Raw genomic sequence first — 18,637 nt, forward strand, 5'->3', positions numbered from 1 at the left:
CCTGCAGACCTCCGCCGCTTATCCAATCCTGCACGGCATCCTAAACCCATAACCCGACTCGCTTACATTGAAATAATATATTAAGTTCTGAAACAATATACCTGAGAAGAATTACATAGAGACATAATCCAAAAAGTGCATGATTGAAAAAGGATTAGAGGGGAGGACGATGGGGGGAGGATACAGCCACAGTTCGGTGGATTTGTTCTTTGCTTACAGACTGCGAGCCGGCTGCCTCTGCCTGATTGTGAATTGGGGCCATCCTGTTCAGATTTACGTGCCCATGTGAGTGATTTGGGATTTACTTTCTTAACGCCACAATCCAGATCCTTGTTCCGTGTATGCATCCGTCCATGGAGTCACGCCTCAGTGCTTCCGGCTGGATGCATTTGTGATAGTCGGTGGCTTTTTACGGTGGTGACGTTCAGGAGAGGGAGTGAAGGAAGAAAAAAAAAAGGCTGTTTCTCATTTGCATAAGTGTACTGTTTTATTACTTTTGGGGAAAAGAATCTAGCAACATTCAGTTGGACAGAGTTATTTCGGTGCTTAGCGGCAGTGACATGGGTCAGTTCCTGCTGCTAATGGGAACCAAGACAAATGGCCTGGCTTGCTGTGCTCAAGAGAAATAAAGCCCTCCTCTCTGGGGGTTGTCCGCCAATAAGCTTGGTCAATATGATGCATTGTTCCTAAAATATACTCACAGGAAGTGCTGACAGAAATATTGGTTACTGTATCCAACTGGTGGAATGAAATCATATAAGTGGCCATGCACCGTGCTACCAGTATGTCCAGTAAGGTCGCAGAAAGTGTTATAATAAGCGATGTGTATTAATCTGGCGTATTAATCTGGCCACTAAAGAAGAAACTTTTACTACTTTATTATTAGATGAGTAAAAAAGTAATAAAGGTAGAAGCGGACAGGTTTTTGTGGGGTGTTGAATGTGTGTGTGGGGGGGGGGGGGGGGGGAAGCATTCAAGTTCAAAAACTTTGTCGTCACCCACAACATACACAGAAATGGCATGGCATTTTTCATTAATTAAGAATCAAAAGCGTCTAAGTAAAAACACTGCCCACAATAATTATAATTGCAGCTTTGAAGCTGAGTTATTGTACTAGCGTTTTATGCCTGTACACACTTGCATGCTCACACGTACTGAATGCTTGTTGTGCTGTGTTTGTCTGTGGGTGCTCGTGGGTAGGTACATGCACGCCGTGTTCCCATCTTTCTAAAGACTTCACAACCCGAGGATAAACCATCGCTGTTACAAGCATCTCTTAATTTCACATCATGTGTTTTCTTTAAATCGTGATATCGAGATTTATACTTGCTGTGTCTTCAAATCACTCCAATGACCACTGGATCATGGGAGTGAAACAAACAATGAACCTTTTTTTTCTTATCTTAAGACATTGCAAAACAAAACTTTGGTTGCATATTTAAACACCTAGTTCTTTAAAAAAAGAAAAATGTATATTTTAAGTTCACTGACTCAGGAAAATTCTAAAATAAAAGGAGAGATGTATTTTCCCTCTTCCAAAATTGACCTTTCCCTTGCTTTCCTCCAACATTTCACACATAAGTAGTCGGATGGCAGTATGACTCACACAGAGATGCTACATCATTTTGATCATCCTCTCTATTTATTGTCATCAAAAAGAAATGCAGATGCGTTCACCAAACCCAGACCACCGGTCGGCGGTCTGAAGTGTGTTTTGCATCATGTTTTTTTTCAGTTCGATTTGACGTCAGCTGTGGTCTTATCAAAAAAAGAGAACTTGGCAAGAAAAATGAACGGAGGTAAAAGAACCCACTTCATTGGGCTGATAATCCTTTATTCTGCCTGCAGGGCAGCACCACTTCTGGGGTAAAATATGCAACCTCAGGCTGGTAAATCCAAAAAACTCACTTGTATATCCCTGAGAAAATGGTGGCGGTTGAAGACATTTATTAACAGGTAAACTTTTTCACGGTCCTGAAAAACATTTAGACGCCATATATGTGATACATGCTGGAGGTATTTTTGTAAAGCAGTGGCAAATTGTGACAAAAGAAAACTGCTGGAAGTACTGAAAAGTTTGTGTGCAGTGACTCAACCCTGCTGTCACAGTCGTAGACATCTGACTGTCTGGTCTCTCAGTCCTAATGGCTGATACATGGAAACCTCAGAGGAACATCTTCAGAGCAGCAGATCAGACTCTGGGATCACTTTGTTCCCTCCCACTTACTCGTGTTTGTCTGAAAAGTCGCCGTTGTCAGAAAGTTAAAAGATAGGTTGGGAAGATAATTGCATTTATGGCAACACCAGCACTGATTCCTCGACTTTGCGGTCTCTCGGTCTCGTTCCCCAGTCCGGCACCAAACAATGAGATCTTGAAATGGCTTTGATTAAGCACATTGTCTATTGATTGGCTCCTAAATTGCTGTGCAATACAAGATAAATAATCCCATTTCAAGTTCCAACACTTGTAATGGTTTCCAAATTATTTCAGGCAGGTACAGATGACAATTAGTTTAGCATTTAAGAGCTGAGAGTGACCGTGCATGCAGAATGAGAATCTAGGCTCAACGGCTGCGTAGGATTCAATTTGTGTGAAAAGCAAAAAATAATTGATTTCTGTCTTTCTCTAACCTTTGTGTTGGAGGAAGAATGTACTCTGCTGGAAATTCAAAACAAGAATCTGAAGTTGGCAAGAATAATTTTCATTCAAGTTGTTTGAAGCATTTAGTTGCTGTTGTTCTTGCATGATCAGAGTTATGTTAGAGACAAAAAAAAGAGGATTATTTCCATGTGAAATTACCAGATCAAAATGTATACATTTCATAATCCTTGAAATTGAAATGTGAAGCACTGGACTCAAAACGGAAGAAGCCTCTAGGTCACAGACTTGTTCAGGTAAACTGAATTACTAGTTCTTTATTGAATGCCATTCCAGCTGCTTGGAGATGCGTCATCTGTATGATGAGTAGTATCACACTGAATTCTATGGCACCTGCTTTTAAATGGACGGGGTGATCCAAACTAACATTCTGCTAAATGACTACAGAAACAGTCAAGACCTCAGAGGGAGGAAAATATGGAACATTCAGATGGGTCCATTAAAGTCCATTTTAGAGACGAAGTTGAGAGAAATTCAGGAACTAGTTTTACTTTGGAGGACCTGTGGACAGAAATCCTTTTTTTTATCCATCTTTTCAAGCATTCCGATTTCATCAAAATTGAAAGGGACTCAAAAGGCAAAAGTAAGCGGCACAAATAAAATCAGATATTTTTCACCGGTGGTTTCTTCAAGGTACCGGCGACGTGACTTCTGGGTGATATTCTTGTGTCGTTTGTGTTGACAGGTTTTCTGTCATCCAAAAACAGGATCGTTCTAACCCACTAAATCGAGGGGGAAATATGACTCCATACTGCTTGTATGATGTAATCAAAGAAGCTCAAATTCAAATGTTATTATTCTGTCAAAGTCACCAATCACCACAGCTATGATTAAGTCTACGGTTTAGACTTTTAAAGAAATGTAAATTCAAATTTGGAGCAGATTCTGAGGATTGGTTTTAATAACTCCAGCTTACAAACATATTTATTTAGAGACTGTGTGTGTGTGTGCAAATGAACACTATATTTCACACGATAGGATGTAAAAGATCAATTATTGCTCCTGTTTTTATAGGATCTGTTTATTTATTTGCTGTTATAAAGTCAGAAATGTGCTTTATCCTAAGAGTAGGGCTTATATTATTCAATGCATGCAAATAATGTATGGGCCAATTCACCAAAAAGGCAAACTCAGTCATTATCTATTCCATGCTGATGGAATTCAGTTCAATATATATGATGTCACATATTATTCACCAGGAGTCACTTATTTCATGGCTATAGATTAACCTGATAAAATGCAGTGCAGCTCTCCAGAAAGGGAACCCAGGCCCACAGTTCTCCCTCAGAACAGTAATTTAATTCCTGAATGTTAAAACTGAAGATTCCTTCCGGCAATTTATTGCTATATGAGAGGAGCTGTGGAGAAAAATAACAACTACAGTAGTAATGAACAAAGACTGAAGCTGACCAACACTTTATTCCAGACGAGACTCCATTTGCTCAACCACAAACATAGCAGGTAAACCCTCTGCAATACAATCTGCCAAAAAGCCAGATCTGTCTTTAGAATGTCATTATTATAGAAAGCAAAGAAACAAACGAATTAACAGACCCAAGATAACAGTGTTGCATGTTCTAAATGAGAATGACGCGCCTATTCGGTTTGTTATTAAAGCTGGAATCCAGCCAGTGTGAAACTCCTCCAGCCTGACTTCAGTCGGGTCCTCCTCTGAATGCAGCTTTTTGAACACAATATCCACGATAGCATCAGATAGAATCTCAGATGTCTGCAAAACGCCGTTGAATTCAGCCCGACGGCCGGTGCTCCGGTGAAACCTAAAGCAAGTCATAGCTCTGCGTCGTTTCCGCTTCTCGGGTTAAACGCTGTAATTGTTTTGACCAGATACTTTTTGTTTTATATTTATAGTTCACAGACATGATCAGGAACAACTATCATTGAACAATTGGCCCCGAACAGACTCAACTTGGGCATGCTTGTAAAAACAACGCGTTTCTTTGTGGTTAAAATGGAGACTTGGCACCGTTCGCGTTAAGGCTCGGGGTCACTGCGCCAGTCAGGAATGGAAAACGTCTTGGACTGTCTCCTGTGTCCCCCGACCGTGTATTCCACGTGGATGCAGACGTGTCTTGAGCTTTCTTCCGACGGGTACATGTTGACCTCGCCGGTGACCTCCGTGTCTTGCACCACTTCCACGGGAGCGTCCAGGTAAAGTATGGCCTGCTTCCAGTGCGTCTCCGGCTTGAACGGCGACGTGGACAGCACCAGCGGCTTGTCCGGGCAGGGGAACGTCACCGTGAAGTAGACGCAGAACGCGTTCACCGACGACGAGCCGAACGACAGGCACCGGAAGTGGCCCTTCACCGACCGCAGCTCCTCCGCGGTGACGGAATGCAGGTCGAGCTCGGCGAAGCGCGCCGGATGCGAGAGGACGTCCTCGACGTTCACGGCGTTCACCACGATGTCGGAATTCATGATGCACCCCCGGGCGAAGTCGGACATGCTGGACATGTCCACGCCGTAGGCGTCTTTCATGGTGCACCAGAAATGCAGGCGGTCCTCCGCCACGGGCTCGATCATGGGCGCGATGTGGAGCTCGGCCTTGCTCGGCAGGATGATGCCGCCCGGCTTCAGCCATCTGTCGCGGGCGTAAAGGACCGAGTTGAGCATGGACTCGTGCAGCAGCGCGTAGCCCATCCACTCGCTCACGATCACCTCCACCGTCTCGGGCAGGTCCACCGTTTCCACGGTGCCCCGGATGACTTTGATTTTGTCCTCCATGTTGTTCTGTTTGATTATCTTCACGGCTTGCTCCGCGATAGAACAAGCTTCGACGGCGTAAACCTTCCTGGCGCCGGCTTGTACACAGAATATACTTAAAACGCCGGTCCCCGCGCCGACGTCCAGGACAACTTTGTCCCGCAAGGACTCGCTGTTGCGCAGTATGGCGGTGCGGTACGCGTTGGTGCGGACGTGGTCGGCGAGCATCTCTTCGTGAATAGTCACGTCGGTGTAGCTGTCGAAGTACAGCCGGTCCTGCTGGGTCTTATCCAGCTTTCTTCTCTTCGAGACGCGAGACATTTTGACGACTCTCGTGCAGCAAAACGCTCCGACTGTTTCTGCACTACTTCCGCATTATGTTGTCTGGAACTTGTAGTTTTTTTGCCTCTCACAATGAATAGAGCCATAGTTACGTACACTACAATTCCCACAACTGAGCGGACAATGACGTCCCGTGCTGCATTCACGGTCAGATGGAAAATGGAACACATTTATTGTGGCGTCGCATCTTGTACTTTGCAATTCCGTATGACCATTTTTTAAACTTCTATCTTGGAATTATAAATAATTACACTGTAATATATATATTTTTTTGTTCTTTCTGCGCATTTTCATGCTACTATTATTTTTTGACACAATTATTGTACTTTATTAGTTGAAAAACCAACAGAAACTCAATTTCAAAGGTATCATGTATGTTCACAATTTATGGATTTTCTTATTTATTTATTTGGCTTTGTTGAACACAATATTCACTTCGGTTAAGGATTCACTGCTGTAATGAACATTTGAAAGGACTATAATCAAACTGAAAGTTGTGCATCTGCATCTTTAAACAGAATTAAACAAATCTCACATTGTCCTTAACTTAAGATAGATGTTTTCAGTACCTTTATTTCCTGAGATTCAAAGCTATGCTGAAATGACTAATAATGTGTGTGTATATATATATATATATCCCACCTTATACGGTACACAATAACCACAAAAGGTTAGTAGTAGGAGTCCATTCGGGTGTACCCAAATGTATATGATTGCACATGCCTTGTTTATTTTCAAGGCCCTGTGCACCACACGCTGCTCAATGACAGACACATTTTCAGATTCTTCGTACACTGTCTTCTTGTCATATCGAGTGGCGGATTTTGCATTTCAAAGTGCATCCATAAAAAAAAATGACCTCATACAGTGAATTATCAATAGCGCTCCACCTTCTTCGATTATCACACGGGTTGCAGTCACTTGTAGTGCATACGCTACGATGCCTAGCTCATATCAAGCTGCAAAACACAGCATGGCCACAACCAATTTTGAGCTTTCCCAAGGTTATGGTAGACAGAACACAGCTGTTGTCTTTAGACAGTCCTGTGGGACCATCCCCAATCAGAGATTGTTGGCAAAAGATGCTGGACAAACCAGCATGAGCTGTATCCCATTTCATAAATATGAAAAGAAAGAAAGAGACTGGGGAAGTAGGTTGTAAAAAGGAATTCAGCAAGATGCTACATTTTGTTGTTTCCAAGACAGCATTTTAAAGCAAGACCACAGCATGGTGTTATTTAGGGGATGTAAAATACAGGTATCTCAAAAATAAGAAGAACGTATGCTGTTTTGCTTGTGTGGGTGGATGGATAGGTGGGCGCATTCACATTTACATTTCTCTTCTAAATTTGTATCTGATGCTGCCTTTAAAGCATCGTGACTCCTGGGGAAATTAGTCCATTTAATAATTCAGCCTTTTCAAAACTGTATGGAGAATAAACGGGGAAATCATTAAGCATGAACTCATATGTTTTGAGTCATGGGAACAGTAACCATCAAGGGAAATATTCCATACATTTACTGCTGACATTGACTTTGAATAAGTTTTCTCTTTTGAATATACGTTGGATTCATTTTAAATAAGAAACATAAAACATTATAAAGATACAGTGAAATCTTTCAAAGCTGGAAACTCACATCCACCTGGTCAAAGAAAAAAGAAATGGACAAAGTACAATGAACGCATGGACGTGTACAATAGGAAAGATTAACGGACCATGTAATAGAGATGGTTGAATTCAGTTGCTGATTGTATGTATTTGGCAGAAGGCTTTGCAGACACTGTAGCTGGTACAGCGAACAGACAGGCAAGCAGCTGTTGGCCATGTTGTCCTCTCAAGCTTCAGGTAGAACTGCTGCCAGGTCCAGACAGTGCCAACACCCAGCCCCCACTGAGACGCCTGGCATGGTTTGACTTCATCCTTAAACTAAGTAAATGTGTCTGTGCTTTGATAGCCTAAATTCTAAAGGTTTTGAAAATGGGTTTCCAATCAGATTTTCATCCAAGGCTGCATCGATATTACTTTTATTTGAAATGTGTTGGCATGCCATTCTCTGTATCGGCACCGTGAGCAAGTTATTCGTTCAAAAGAAGAAACAAATCCTTGTTTACATGAGCTTTTTTTTAATTTGCATCTTTAAATACATTTTTATATTCGTGTTATATCAAAGTTTCAAATTCTGGTATCGTGAAGATCTTGGTAAAATCACAAATGAGTTAAAGGTGGAAAAAACTGATACTAATATACCTTCACTTAAACTTGGTAAATGTTTCACTTTGTGTTATTATTTAGGATTTTTAAAAGGATTTTAATTGCATTTATTTTGTTTAATTTGAGCATTTAACTAGCATCCCCCTTCAAACCGATAACTAATACTTTTGCCACTTTTGTAGACTATGTTTCATATATGATCTTATGTTTTTGCCTGTGTTGCTGGTTTTAACATATTTAATAATGTTACTGAAAATAACACAACATAATCAAGTTTAAATTAAAGCTGAAATTGTTCTGATTCAGTATCAAATTGGGCCAAAAGGCAGATCTTGAAGAAAACTACCATTAGTGAAGCATTGTTTTCCCAAATAAATAACTTTTACACCAATAATTATCATAATGTGATTCAAAATGTGGGGGTAGGTTTTTATGATGTTCTGAGGATCAGACTATCATGGGAATGTTACTTTTAAGTGCAATGACATATTGCCTCACAGCGAGAAGGTACCGAGTTCAAATCTTGTGGAGTTTGTATGTTCTCCCTGTGTCTGCTTGGGTTTTCTCAGCAACTCCCATGACCTGCAAAGCGGAATAGCGAATGTAGAGGAGACGATCATCTCATCTACAAGAAAATGGATGGTTTCTTTTATTTAATTAAGTATTTTATTTATTAGATAAACAGAATATTCTGAATTCTAGACACTATATGGGTAAAAAATGAATTAAAAAAAGCATGATATTACTGTAATAAAGTTTTATTTTGATTCAAGCCATCAAGACATGTACATGCATTTCTTAGGGGAATAGTATGTCTTCACTGGACATAAGACAGCAATGGTGCTGGAGAACTATGAACCCAATGGAATTCTTTTAAAATTCTCAATATGTATATTTTAAAGCGTCTACAATATCTGCACATATAAAAGATAATATGTTATGGTTACAGTCAGTGGATGAAGATTCAGAGTAAGTAAGCCCACCAATCTTTGTATTGCTCATAATGAGTAACATGAATTTGAAGGTGATTTTATCTCTTGGCTACTGAAAGACTGGTCAAACTAAACCGCTCAAATCTGCAGACATTCTGCCTCGATACATAAAGACCACCCCACGCTCTGCATTTGCAGACCATGTACACTAAAGACAAATGATAAGAAGCACAATCTGGAATTTATGTCTCAGTGCTGTTCCTTAATGTGCTTGTGTATAAACACAAAAATGCACGCACACACACACACTCAGTTTATGGCACCACCAGGTTCCAAGAACTGCATGTAAAATCAGAATGCCTCTCCACTCTCAAATGAATGCAGGATTTAAAATGAGTCTTCTATTGGCACATAAATATGCTGCTCATCCTTTTTGATTAAACATGGCCAATGCCTGTTTGCGTATCTAAATCACAGCCCCACATACAAGGGAATTGGTATATGCTCTGGTCTAAGTGCAGGTAGAGAAGCGCCTGATCATGTGCAGCATGTGTGTCCTGCTATGTGCGGTGGTGCTCTGTGTGCCTTGGCCATGCTGTCTAAATAAAAAAAAAACTAATGATGAAGGCAGGAGAGGACAAAGCAGGAGCAGGCGAGGGTCGGCCGAGCGTGGCTGAGGGAAGTTGTGTAAAATTTGATAACCGCTTTCCCCTCATCCTCTCGTCTCGCAATATCTAAAAGCTGTGCGTGGAGACTGACTCGCACAATTGTGTTAGTGGGGACGCATGTGTGTGTGTGTGTGTACATGCGTCTTAGATGGAGCAAAGGAATGTTTTCATATTGCACGGACGGAGAGCGATACAGTGGGAGGCATTATCAGCAATAAAATAAGGAAACTGAAATAAACAATAAGTGAACGTGTGTCTATAGAGGGTACAGAGATGAAGGGGAAGCGCTATGTGGGCTCTTTGTGCTAGGAACCCGTCAGCAGCTGTTGTTCTTCACGGCCAGCTGCTGTCGGCGTGCACGGCCTCAGGGGAACTGCCTGCGTCCTGTCGGTATTACTGGACCTGTCAGCTGCTGCAACAAACATGCTCACGATAACCCATATTGCCTACTCAGATATGTATACGTGCGTGCACGGAAACCAACACAAACCACATGCAGGAGCCGCCACAATACCCCTTTAATAACCCGATAAACATATGTACATAATGTACGGAAGAAAGGCGAGCAGTGGCCGCACCCATCGCCACACAGCCAGCAGATTTGCTGTCGTGATCAGCCGTTTCAGAGGAAGGCAGACTGCTGAACAACAAATACAAAGGTGCGATGGTTTTGCATTGATTGGATCAATAGCAGGCTGCTTTGATATCTCACTCCAAACGAGAGAGTCCACATGTGTGAAAGCTGGTGCGTCATAACACGCTTTCCATCCCTTATTCACCCCCTTATTCCATCAGTTTCTTACAACACACTTCATTCAATGCATCACAAAGACTTTCCCGCATGGATGCATCCGGATGCCTTTTCCAAGTGGGAGTTATCTAGTATCCTGCTTTGATATCTCCTTATATGGACACAGCATAGAACACAAGATTTTCTGCACCAGGCAATTTCATTCCCCTTGTTTGTACAGTCGACGAACCATCACACACACACACACACACACGCACACTACTGCAAAGCTTACCTCTCTTCAATTGCCCCGACCAATAAATTTACAGAATCCTGGCCTGTCAATCCAGAGGCCCTGCAATCAATTCATTAATTACATCTTTTTCCCTGCAGACTCACTTCCCTTTAGCTGTCGCAGTATCAGTTACAACATTCTGCAATTAGATTGCTTTACTATTATGTGCATGTCGCAGCTGTAGCAGCAGCATCAGGGGCAGATATTATCGTGACTCCACTGTGCAATTTGTAGAAATGGAAATATTGTATGTTTGTTAATGGACGTTATTTGATAAGTGCACAATGAGGAGATACTTTGATGGTAGCATCAGGATTCCACAAATTAGAGTTACAAAGTATGAGGTAAATCTAATGTTAGACATAATGTTTTTACATTATCTTAGAGTGATAAAGCAAGCTCCATTGTCAGTAGTTATTTTAAAACAATTTCTGTATCGGTCTAAGGGGGAGTCCTGTGTTACTGCAATAACATAGGTTAACAATTCAGAGAACACTGGACTTTACTTAAAAAAAAAAAATGACAAAGATGACAAAAATCACTCTGCTTTATATTTTGAATGAATAATAAATATTTCAAATCAACCATCCAGAGGTGATGAGATATTTCAGGACTCCAGCACATTTTTAAATATCATTATAATAGGGGAATGAACGGTGGTTCCAATGTGTGTGCAGACTCAGGTTTTCAGTTCCATCTCAGGAACCAGTTGCACGCCGTGCAAAAACAGGAGAACAGGACAAACATGCCTCACGTGGCAAACTTGTGGTGCAAAGCAGGCACAAAGGGCAATAGGTGAGCTAAACATTTATTAAAATGCATGGGGTGTTTACCATGAAACAATCGATCAATTTGGCCAGGAGGATGGCGTTTTGTGTGAAGCTTCTTGACACTTTCAAAGTGATGAAAGGACAATCTGAAAGCCCTTTATTTTGGGGGGAAATCCCCTTCTTTTTTTTATAAGCGGTATCTTGTAGATATGTCAAATCTGAGCTCCATCAGAGTTGTGTAAACATCTCTCCTTCAGAGGTAAAACATTTAGAAAATGTTTCTCTACCTTGCATAAATACTTCTCAATATCACTACAATACACATTGAACTTTTAAAAATACTGAAAGAAGCATCTCCAAAAAGTCATGCAGTCGGACCTGAAACCTGAGTTTCGTATGTGACACATGAGCTATTTTGGGATGTGGTTTAATGCATTTGGTGTTTAAAATTTTTGGCATATGATTACTGTACAGCCATCATGACCTGACCTTGGATAAGTGGAAGAAAATGAAGAGATGATGGATGGATTACTATAAACCATACGCTTAAGGAAGATGTTTGTGCTGTGAAATGAATTAGGTGTGTGTGTGTGTGTGTGTATGTGTCTGTCAATACAGCAGTGGTCTTGGAAGTAAAATGGGGGATCTACTGATGAAAACAAAGGCAAGTTGAATTGGTGAGGCTCATCATGAGCAAGTGAAGAAAAGCAAGCCACTGCGAGGTGGTCGCTCCTGCATGCACTTGGTACATTTGCTTCCTACTGTGTTCCGCTGTCTGATTTAATTTCTGCTCATGTTCTTTGGGTCAGGTTTAAGTCGTTCACTGGGAAAGAATCCATCCGGACATGCTGTCACCTGCCCTGATTAGGACCAATACATCTTCACTGCCTTCGAGGCAGTGTGTGTGTGTGTGTGTTGGCTTTTGCAGTCAAAGTGAGATATCACACAACCAAGGAAATAAGTCTGAGGCTCTGAGGTAAATCGAAACTGATGAGGAGTGTATAAATAGGCACAGACTGATGTGCATAAATTTAAACTGGAGCTGGAAAAAAAGAAAAGAATTGTGTCCTAATATCCAATTTTATTTTAATTCTAAGCACTTCAGATTTTAAACATTATTCATTTGGACCTTTATTACAGTGAAAGGTCAAGATATTATTCATGTTTATTTTCCCTCCAATAAAAAGCCTGAGAAAAAGACCCGTACTTCTGAGGTGATAGTATCCTCACAGCTTGTTCCTCCCCGCTGACCTTGAGTGCTGCAAAGTAAAACATCAATGTGCTTTCACAGGGACAGAAAGCTGAATTCACTTTCTTTAAAGGCATTGTTCATCTCCGACAGAAGGCAAGACAGAGGAAGAGAAAACCTGTGCCGTTTGTGCATGTAGGCGAATGGCTTATCTGAACTGATAGACACTGACACATACACAGGTTTATTATATTTATTAAGGGGTTTGGGCTCGACTATACCACATGTCTTTAAAATGCACGATCTCTCATATCAAAGCTATATGGCTCTGGCTTTTGAAGAGGTGCAAACAAAAAACCCTGAAGCAGATTTCAATGTCTTTGAAACTGCTGTGATCAGTATTTCCACATGTGCATGAATGTAAAAATCACTTAGAACTAGAACTCTGACCTTCTAGCTTTATTGAGTTTTATACTGTTTTTGGCTTTTGGTTTTGGCTCTCATAATCTCTGTTTTGGTCCACTCTCACCACACTCATCAGTACTGCGTGCACAGAAGGAAAAAAAAGATCTTGGCTCTTATTAACCTCCCACCTACTCGGCTGACAAAGTCAGCCGCAAGCTTCTTAACATCGTGCAACATTTAACAGCTGAAGAGACATTTTCATCAAGAATGAGTGGAAACCAAAACAGAACAAAATGGTGATGCAACCAAGTACTCAATTATATTATTGCATCTATACAATACAAATTCTTTATTAAGAAATAAACACATTGAAACCAATAAAAAAACTGGTGATTTGTACTTTATTGTCTCTAAATTTTATATTAATGTTGTTTGTCATTTTAAGCCAGTTTGCTCAAGTTGTTATTGCACAGCTTCAGCAACTACCAGAATTAAATATTTACATAGCACAAAAAGACAGTTGATCTGTATTTAGGATTCTTCATCTGTGACATTTTGCACAATTCAGCATTTTTCAGACCTTAGTGGAGCAAATGACTTGTGAAAAATTGATAAATGCAACAGTTAACATATATAATCCTGCTCTATGAATGAAGCGGAGGAGCTTCAGCCTCTCTGGCACTACCATCGAGATGCTGATTTGAGGACAGGTGGAGAGAGATTTAGCTGTACACTTTCCTCCAACCAAATCCAAAAAAATCCATTCTGTCACATTAGCACAACTGCTAATTGTTAGGCTTTGTGCATCTACTTGCAGGCATCGATCCGTCCACGGACCCCTCTGGTTGTAATGGAATTGTGAAATTGAAGAAAGTGGACAGACAAAGGATTTTTATGCCACATGATTCATTTGATAATGAATAGAAAGTCGTCACCACAGAGCCTGCATTGTGTGCCAGTACAATATCATTCAGGTGAAGCATCAAGTCTCTTTAGCTTAGACTAAAATTGTAGCTTTGGTTCTGTATAAATAATTTAATTTAAGTCTCAGGACACAGATGATGCCTCTCAGCAAAACTCAGCATTATCAAATAATTCCTGCTCAGACATCCTGTTCCCTGACCTTTATTGTAAATGAAATGAAATCCTCTCTACACATGCAGGCAGACATTCTCTGGAACTATTGTGTTAATCCAGCCTCACCCGTCTCATTTTGCCTTCGCACTTTAGGCTTATGGTGCAACACTAATGTGGTTCTGTACCGAGAGATGACACGGAGCTCTTGTCCATCAGTATGTCCAATTCATTTGTTGTTGAATTACTTGCATTTACCTTAAAACTCAAGCAGCCAAGCTATTTAGTCACCAAAATGACAGAGAAGGGTCATTAATTACCTTTTTTTTATTGCCATCCCATAAAATAAAATTCTAAAGACTTTCTGGCCAGTGTACAGAAAGTAAAAATATAAAGACTAATTTATTAAATGCTAGCAACAAGCAGTTCAGTTAGCACAAAAGCAGGTATGAATGGGAAAGCTGGCCACATAGAGTGAATTCTAGATTTCTTCTAGTGTTGTGAGCTCAGAGTTCTAGCTTCAGAATGCAGCATTCAGTTAATGACATTTTAGACAAATAAATAAATAAATCCAAGTTGTTTGTGATATAAATACTAAATCCTCCCAACATGTTCTGAACTATCATGGGTACTTGTGTGTTATTTTAATGGAGCATCTTGCACAAAGTTGACCTAAAGTAAAATGTACACTCTTGCCTTGGGTGCTTTTGATGTCTTCTTTGTTTTAACCTGCCATGGCAACTACGTGGATCCCCGGGCCCAATTGGCCAGTGTCTCCAGGCAGCATAAACAAAGTGCAACAGTTCATTCTAAAGAACATTTGTTTTTAACATCACAACTGTCTGTATGCTTTAAAGCCAAATACTAATGTTATTTGTCTATATATATATTTATTTGTAGCGTGTAAGCATGAATCGGACAGTGTACCAGAAAAGGAAATGTTCAGATCCTTCTCCCCGGGTCTTTTTGGCCCCTACCTGCCTGATAACTGTGTAAGCCTCCCTTATCTAAAAGTGTTGTAAAAAAGCCCCTGACTTCAATTTGAGCTTCTGAAAAAAGTTGCACTTGCAAATCCAGCGAGCCATGACTCTTTGTTTTGCTTTGTTTTCGTGCCCCAACAATGACATCATCCATCTAAAGTAGTTCTCTGCACAAGTACCTTCATTCTGACCGCTAATTGGAGAGGCAGTATGTGCCAGAGGGAACATTACGCTGCATTCCTAAATGGCTATTCTGGGCCACTGCACAGGACATTTAGTTAAAGTTGGTCATTTCACGCCTCTGGAGAGCCGGTAAAGGATTTCACCACATTGCTTGGGTGACATAGTGCCAAGACACACAATGTGCTGTAGATGACAAGGTAGTGCTGTGAGGTCCCTGGATGTAGTTAAGATGGCAGGCTGCATAGTATGGAACAAAGTAATGCTCCACTGCATCTGGCTAATAAGCTGTAAACGATCGTCTGGCCTTCACTCCCCTCTTTTTTCTCTGGATTCTTTCTGGCATAACAAGAAAGTATTCAAGTTTTTATCAACAACGTGGGGAATGGAACCCGCTATGGGTCAGACCTTTGCGGGGGGACTCAGCCCCATTTTTACGTGTGCATTTTATTTATTTATTTTTCTGCCATAACGAAGCAAGGTAGGCTAAAAATGCCCATGGTAGAGCATCGTGCCGAAAACATTATGGCACATTAAAAACGACCAATTTCAGGGTAAACTGCATTTGGTTACTCCAAATGTTTTGAAGGTATAAGCGTATGTGTGAGCAGTCTCTGTATGTACTCTGCCTCTAACCCCATAGCAAGCTGGGATAGGCTCCAGCAACATCCGCAAGACCGAAAATACGAAATAACCTCTGTCGTCTCGTCCGCAAGAACTGGTACTCTCTCTTTTAGCTGAGACTAACTCATCAAAGATACTGCAGTAATACACCATTAACATCATTAAATGTACACAACCTGTGTTTTTCGTCCCTTGCTTCAGTACTCACTATTGGGTTAAGACCACTTTAAAGAAAATGGTTCATTCATTATTTAAAAACTAAATTAGCATACAGAGCTAATTAACTCTGATATTCTGAAGCACCACAGTCACACTGAGTTAAAATCTGCATCAGTGAAATTCTCCCAAGATTGATGAAAAATGTTCACTAAATGTGTAAAAACATTAACATTTCAAAGAGTGAGCTGCAGTGAAATTAGCATACAGAGCTACTACCAATTATGTTTTAAAACACCACAAATTGAGGTGAAAAAAAAGGAAGCAGTTTAAAGCTAATACTTATATTTTAATAACAACATAATAAAAATTATCAATGCTGATTAACAGCAAATGTAGACACGACAACGCAATAAAAGTGTTTCTTTACAGAGAAACAGAATCACAGTTTGACTAGAAGAAAAAGGAAAATACTTTTAATGAATTTCAGATGACAACTTTATGTGGATTTTTTAACCCTTTGCTCTCCCGTCAGAGTAATTTTCAGCAGCTGTTTTCAGCAATCCGTTAAAGACAACAGACTCCTTGCTCCGCACAAAAATCACAAAAACATACCTTCCTAGTGCCAAACTGATGAACACGGAAATTGGTGTCTTTACAGCTGATGCTGGAAAATCAATGAAAACCCATGTGAAAGCAGAAACATGTTAGGTATACTGGAAATGTGCTCCTTAAGTTTAAAGCGTACAGCAAGCTGGTCATATTTTACATAACAATTACAATGTTTGAATTGTTATGTAAAATTAGTGCAAGTCAAATGAATTAAATTTCATATTCAGTGTCAGCATTCATAACAACATACAGGACCACAATGTTTACATATACATAGTGATGAATAAGCAAAGGCTTTGAGCTGTTTCTCAAGGAATTATTCATTCCTAAATGAAGGGCCGACTGCAGAAGTGCTGAAACCGAAATATAAATGTTATTTCAAATTTAATTCTGGACACAGACTCAGGAATAAAACATATGGTTTTACACACCAAATATATTAAAACAATGTGTTTGAACATTGCAAGACACCAAGGATGATGCCATGTTCACCGATTTTTGCACGGCTGTGTCAGTCAAACCAGCCGCGATAAAGAAGACTATAGCTCTGTGCTTGGGGGGGGGGGGGGAAACAATGTACAACATATCTGCTTGTCTCTGAGCCCTGAGTATCTAGATAAGAGTTCATCCCAAATACTCTTACGTGTATTACAGAGTACTGAAGGATGTACAGCGCAATGTTTGTTACAGTGTGTGTGAACAATTTTCTGTAAGCCAACAGACACAAGCATCTGGGCTTCACTCAACATGCTTAATGTGACACACACACAGAGAAGAGATGATGATGATGATGATGATGGACAAACTAGAGGAGAAAACAGTGAGTCAGAAAAATGTTATCTCACATGATATGGTGTAAAATCAGGAGAGCAGGCAGAGCAATCAAAGCTCACAGTAGACAGCAGTCTGCACACCCACGGTTTTCTGTGGAGAAGCAGCAACAGAGCCTGTGAACAAATTTAAGCAATTAATGTACTGCTGTGGACGAGGGCAGCAGGAGATCACATTTTAGCTACAACAAAGTGTCTTATATGTCTCTGTCTCTGTCTCCAAAGGCACCACACTCTAGTTACCAAGGCGAGGCGGAGGTGATGTAATTGCTGGTGTTTGTCTGTCTGTCCGTCTGACTTTTAGCAAGATAACTCAAAACGTTCTGGACGGATCTGGAGCAAATGTTGGGAATGTTAAGAGAACAGATGATTATATTTTGGTGATCCAGAAGAGATCCTGGATTCTGGATCACTTTGAAATTTTCGTTAACATTGCTTGCTTGATGACTGACCAACGTTTATGGACTCTATCACAGTCAATCTAGGGTGAGGTCCTCTATTTTACAACCGAATTTAATCCGGATCGGATCCAGAATGGAGTCGGTAAAGTATATATATAATTTTAACATTGAAAAACCCCATTTACGGATTCAAAAATCTGTTAAAAATACACAACTCTGATTTTACTTTTCATGGTTGGTGAATAAAGACACCAAGAACAATCTAGAACCTTTTGATGATGATCCAGATCACCATGTGGACGGTGTAGATCTAATTAGGAGGGGAATGAGCTGCTCGGCGGAGGTCTGGGCTCTCTGAGTGCTTTTCTAGTTTTCTAAATGTTTCTTCTTCACCACCATGTTTGAAATAAAAATCTATCAGATTAAACAATGAAAAATATTTGCTGGTGCCTAATAGAAATGAACATATATATACAGTCATATAATCTTTATGTCCTTGTTGCTGGTTTTTCCTAATGAGTTAGAATATTACAGCTAACACGGTGATAAGCCTATGTTATCCCGTATAAGTATTTTACATGAGTGGTATTCAACAAAGCTGCACGCTTTTTTCCAAGGGGTACGACACTAATTATGTTCAATAACATCAGGCTCTGTTAGAATTTAATCAATGGTACTTGTTGTGTGTATGATAGAATTCTAGAGTGAGAATAACATTGTGCCACCGATGGCGCACAAATGAAAAGCTGCTTGTCTATAAATGCTGCTGTAGTGTAGAGACTGTGCGCCGTTGCCTGTAAATTAAAAGGAAAAGGATTATTGCAAAATAGCCTTATGTTAATTCCCCCCCAGCCTT

At 40.4% G+C, this 18,637-nt stretch overlaps 1 protein-coding gene across 1 annotated transcript; it reads right to left on the reverse strand.

The window, feature by feature from the left end:
* Window positions 1-4,068: 4,068 nt before the first annotated feature.
* Window positions 4,069-5,763, reverse strand: prmt6 (protein arginine methyltransferase 6). The gene has a single exon (XM_068747997.1). It carries the CDS (start codon window positions 5,699-5,701, stop codon window positions 4,652-4,654), a length of 1,050 nt encoding a protein of 349 aa, XP_068604098.1. The 5' UTR covers window positions 5,702-5,763; the 3' UTR covers window positions 4,069-4,651.
* Between the last annotated feature and the right edge of the window lie 12,874 nt (window positions 5,764-18,637).

The sequence above is a fragment of the Brachionichthys hirsutus genome, chromosome 14, assembly GCF_040956055.1.
Source record: "Brachionichthys hirsutus isolate HB-005 chromosome 14, CSIRO-AGI_Bhir_v1, whole genome shotgun sequence".
NCBI lineage: Eukaryota > Metazoa > Chordata > Actinopteri > Lophiiformes > Brachionichthyidae > Brachionichthys > Brachionichthys hirsutus.

Excerpts from the sequence above, each read along its gene's own strand:
- prmt6 (XM_068747997.1), bottom strand. The coding sequence starts at position 5,701 with ATGTCTCGCGTCTCGAAGAGAAGAAAGCTGGATAAGACCCAGCAGGAC.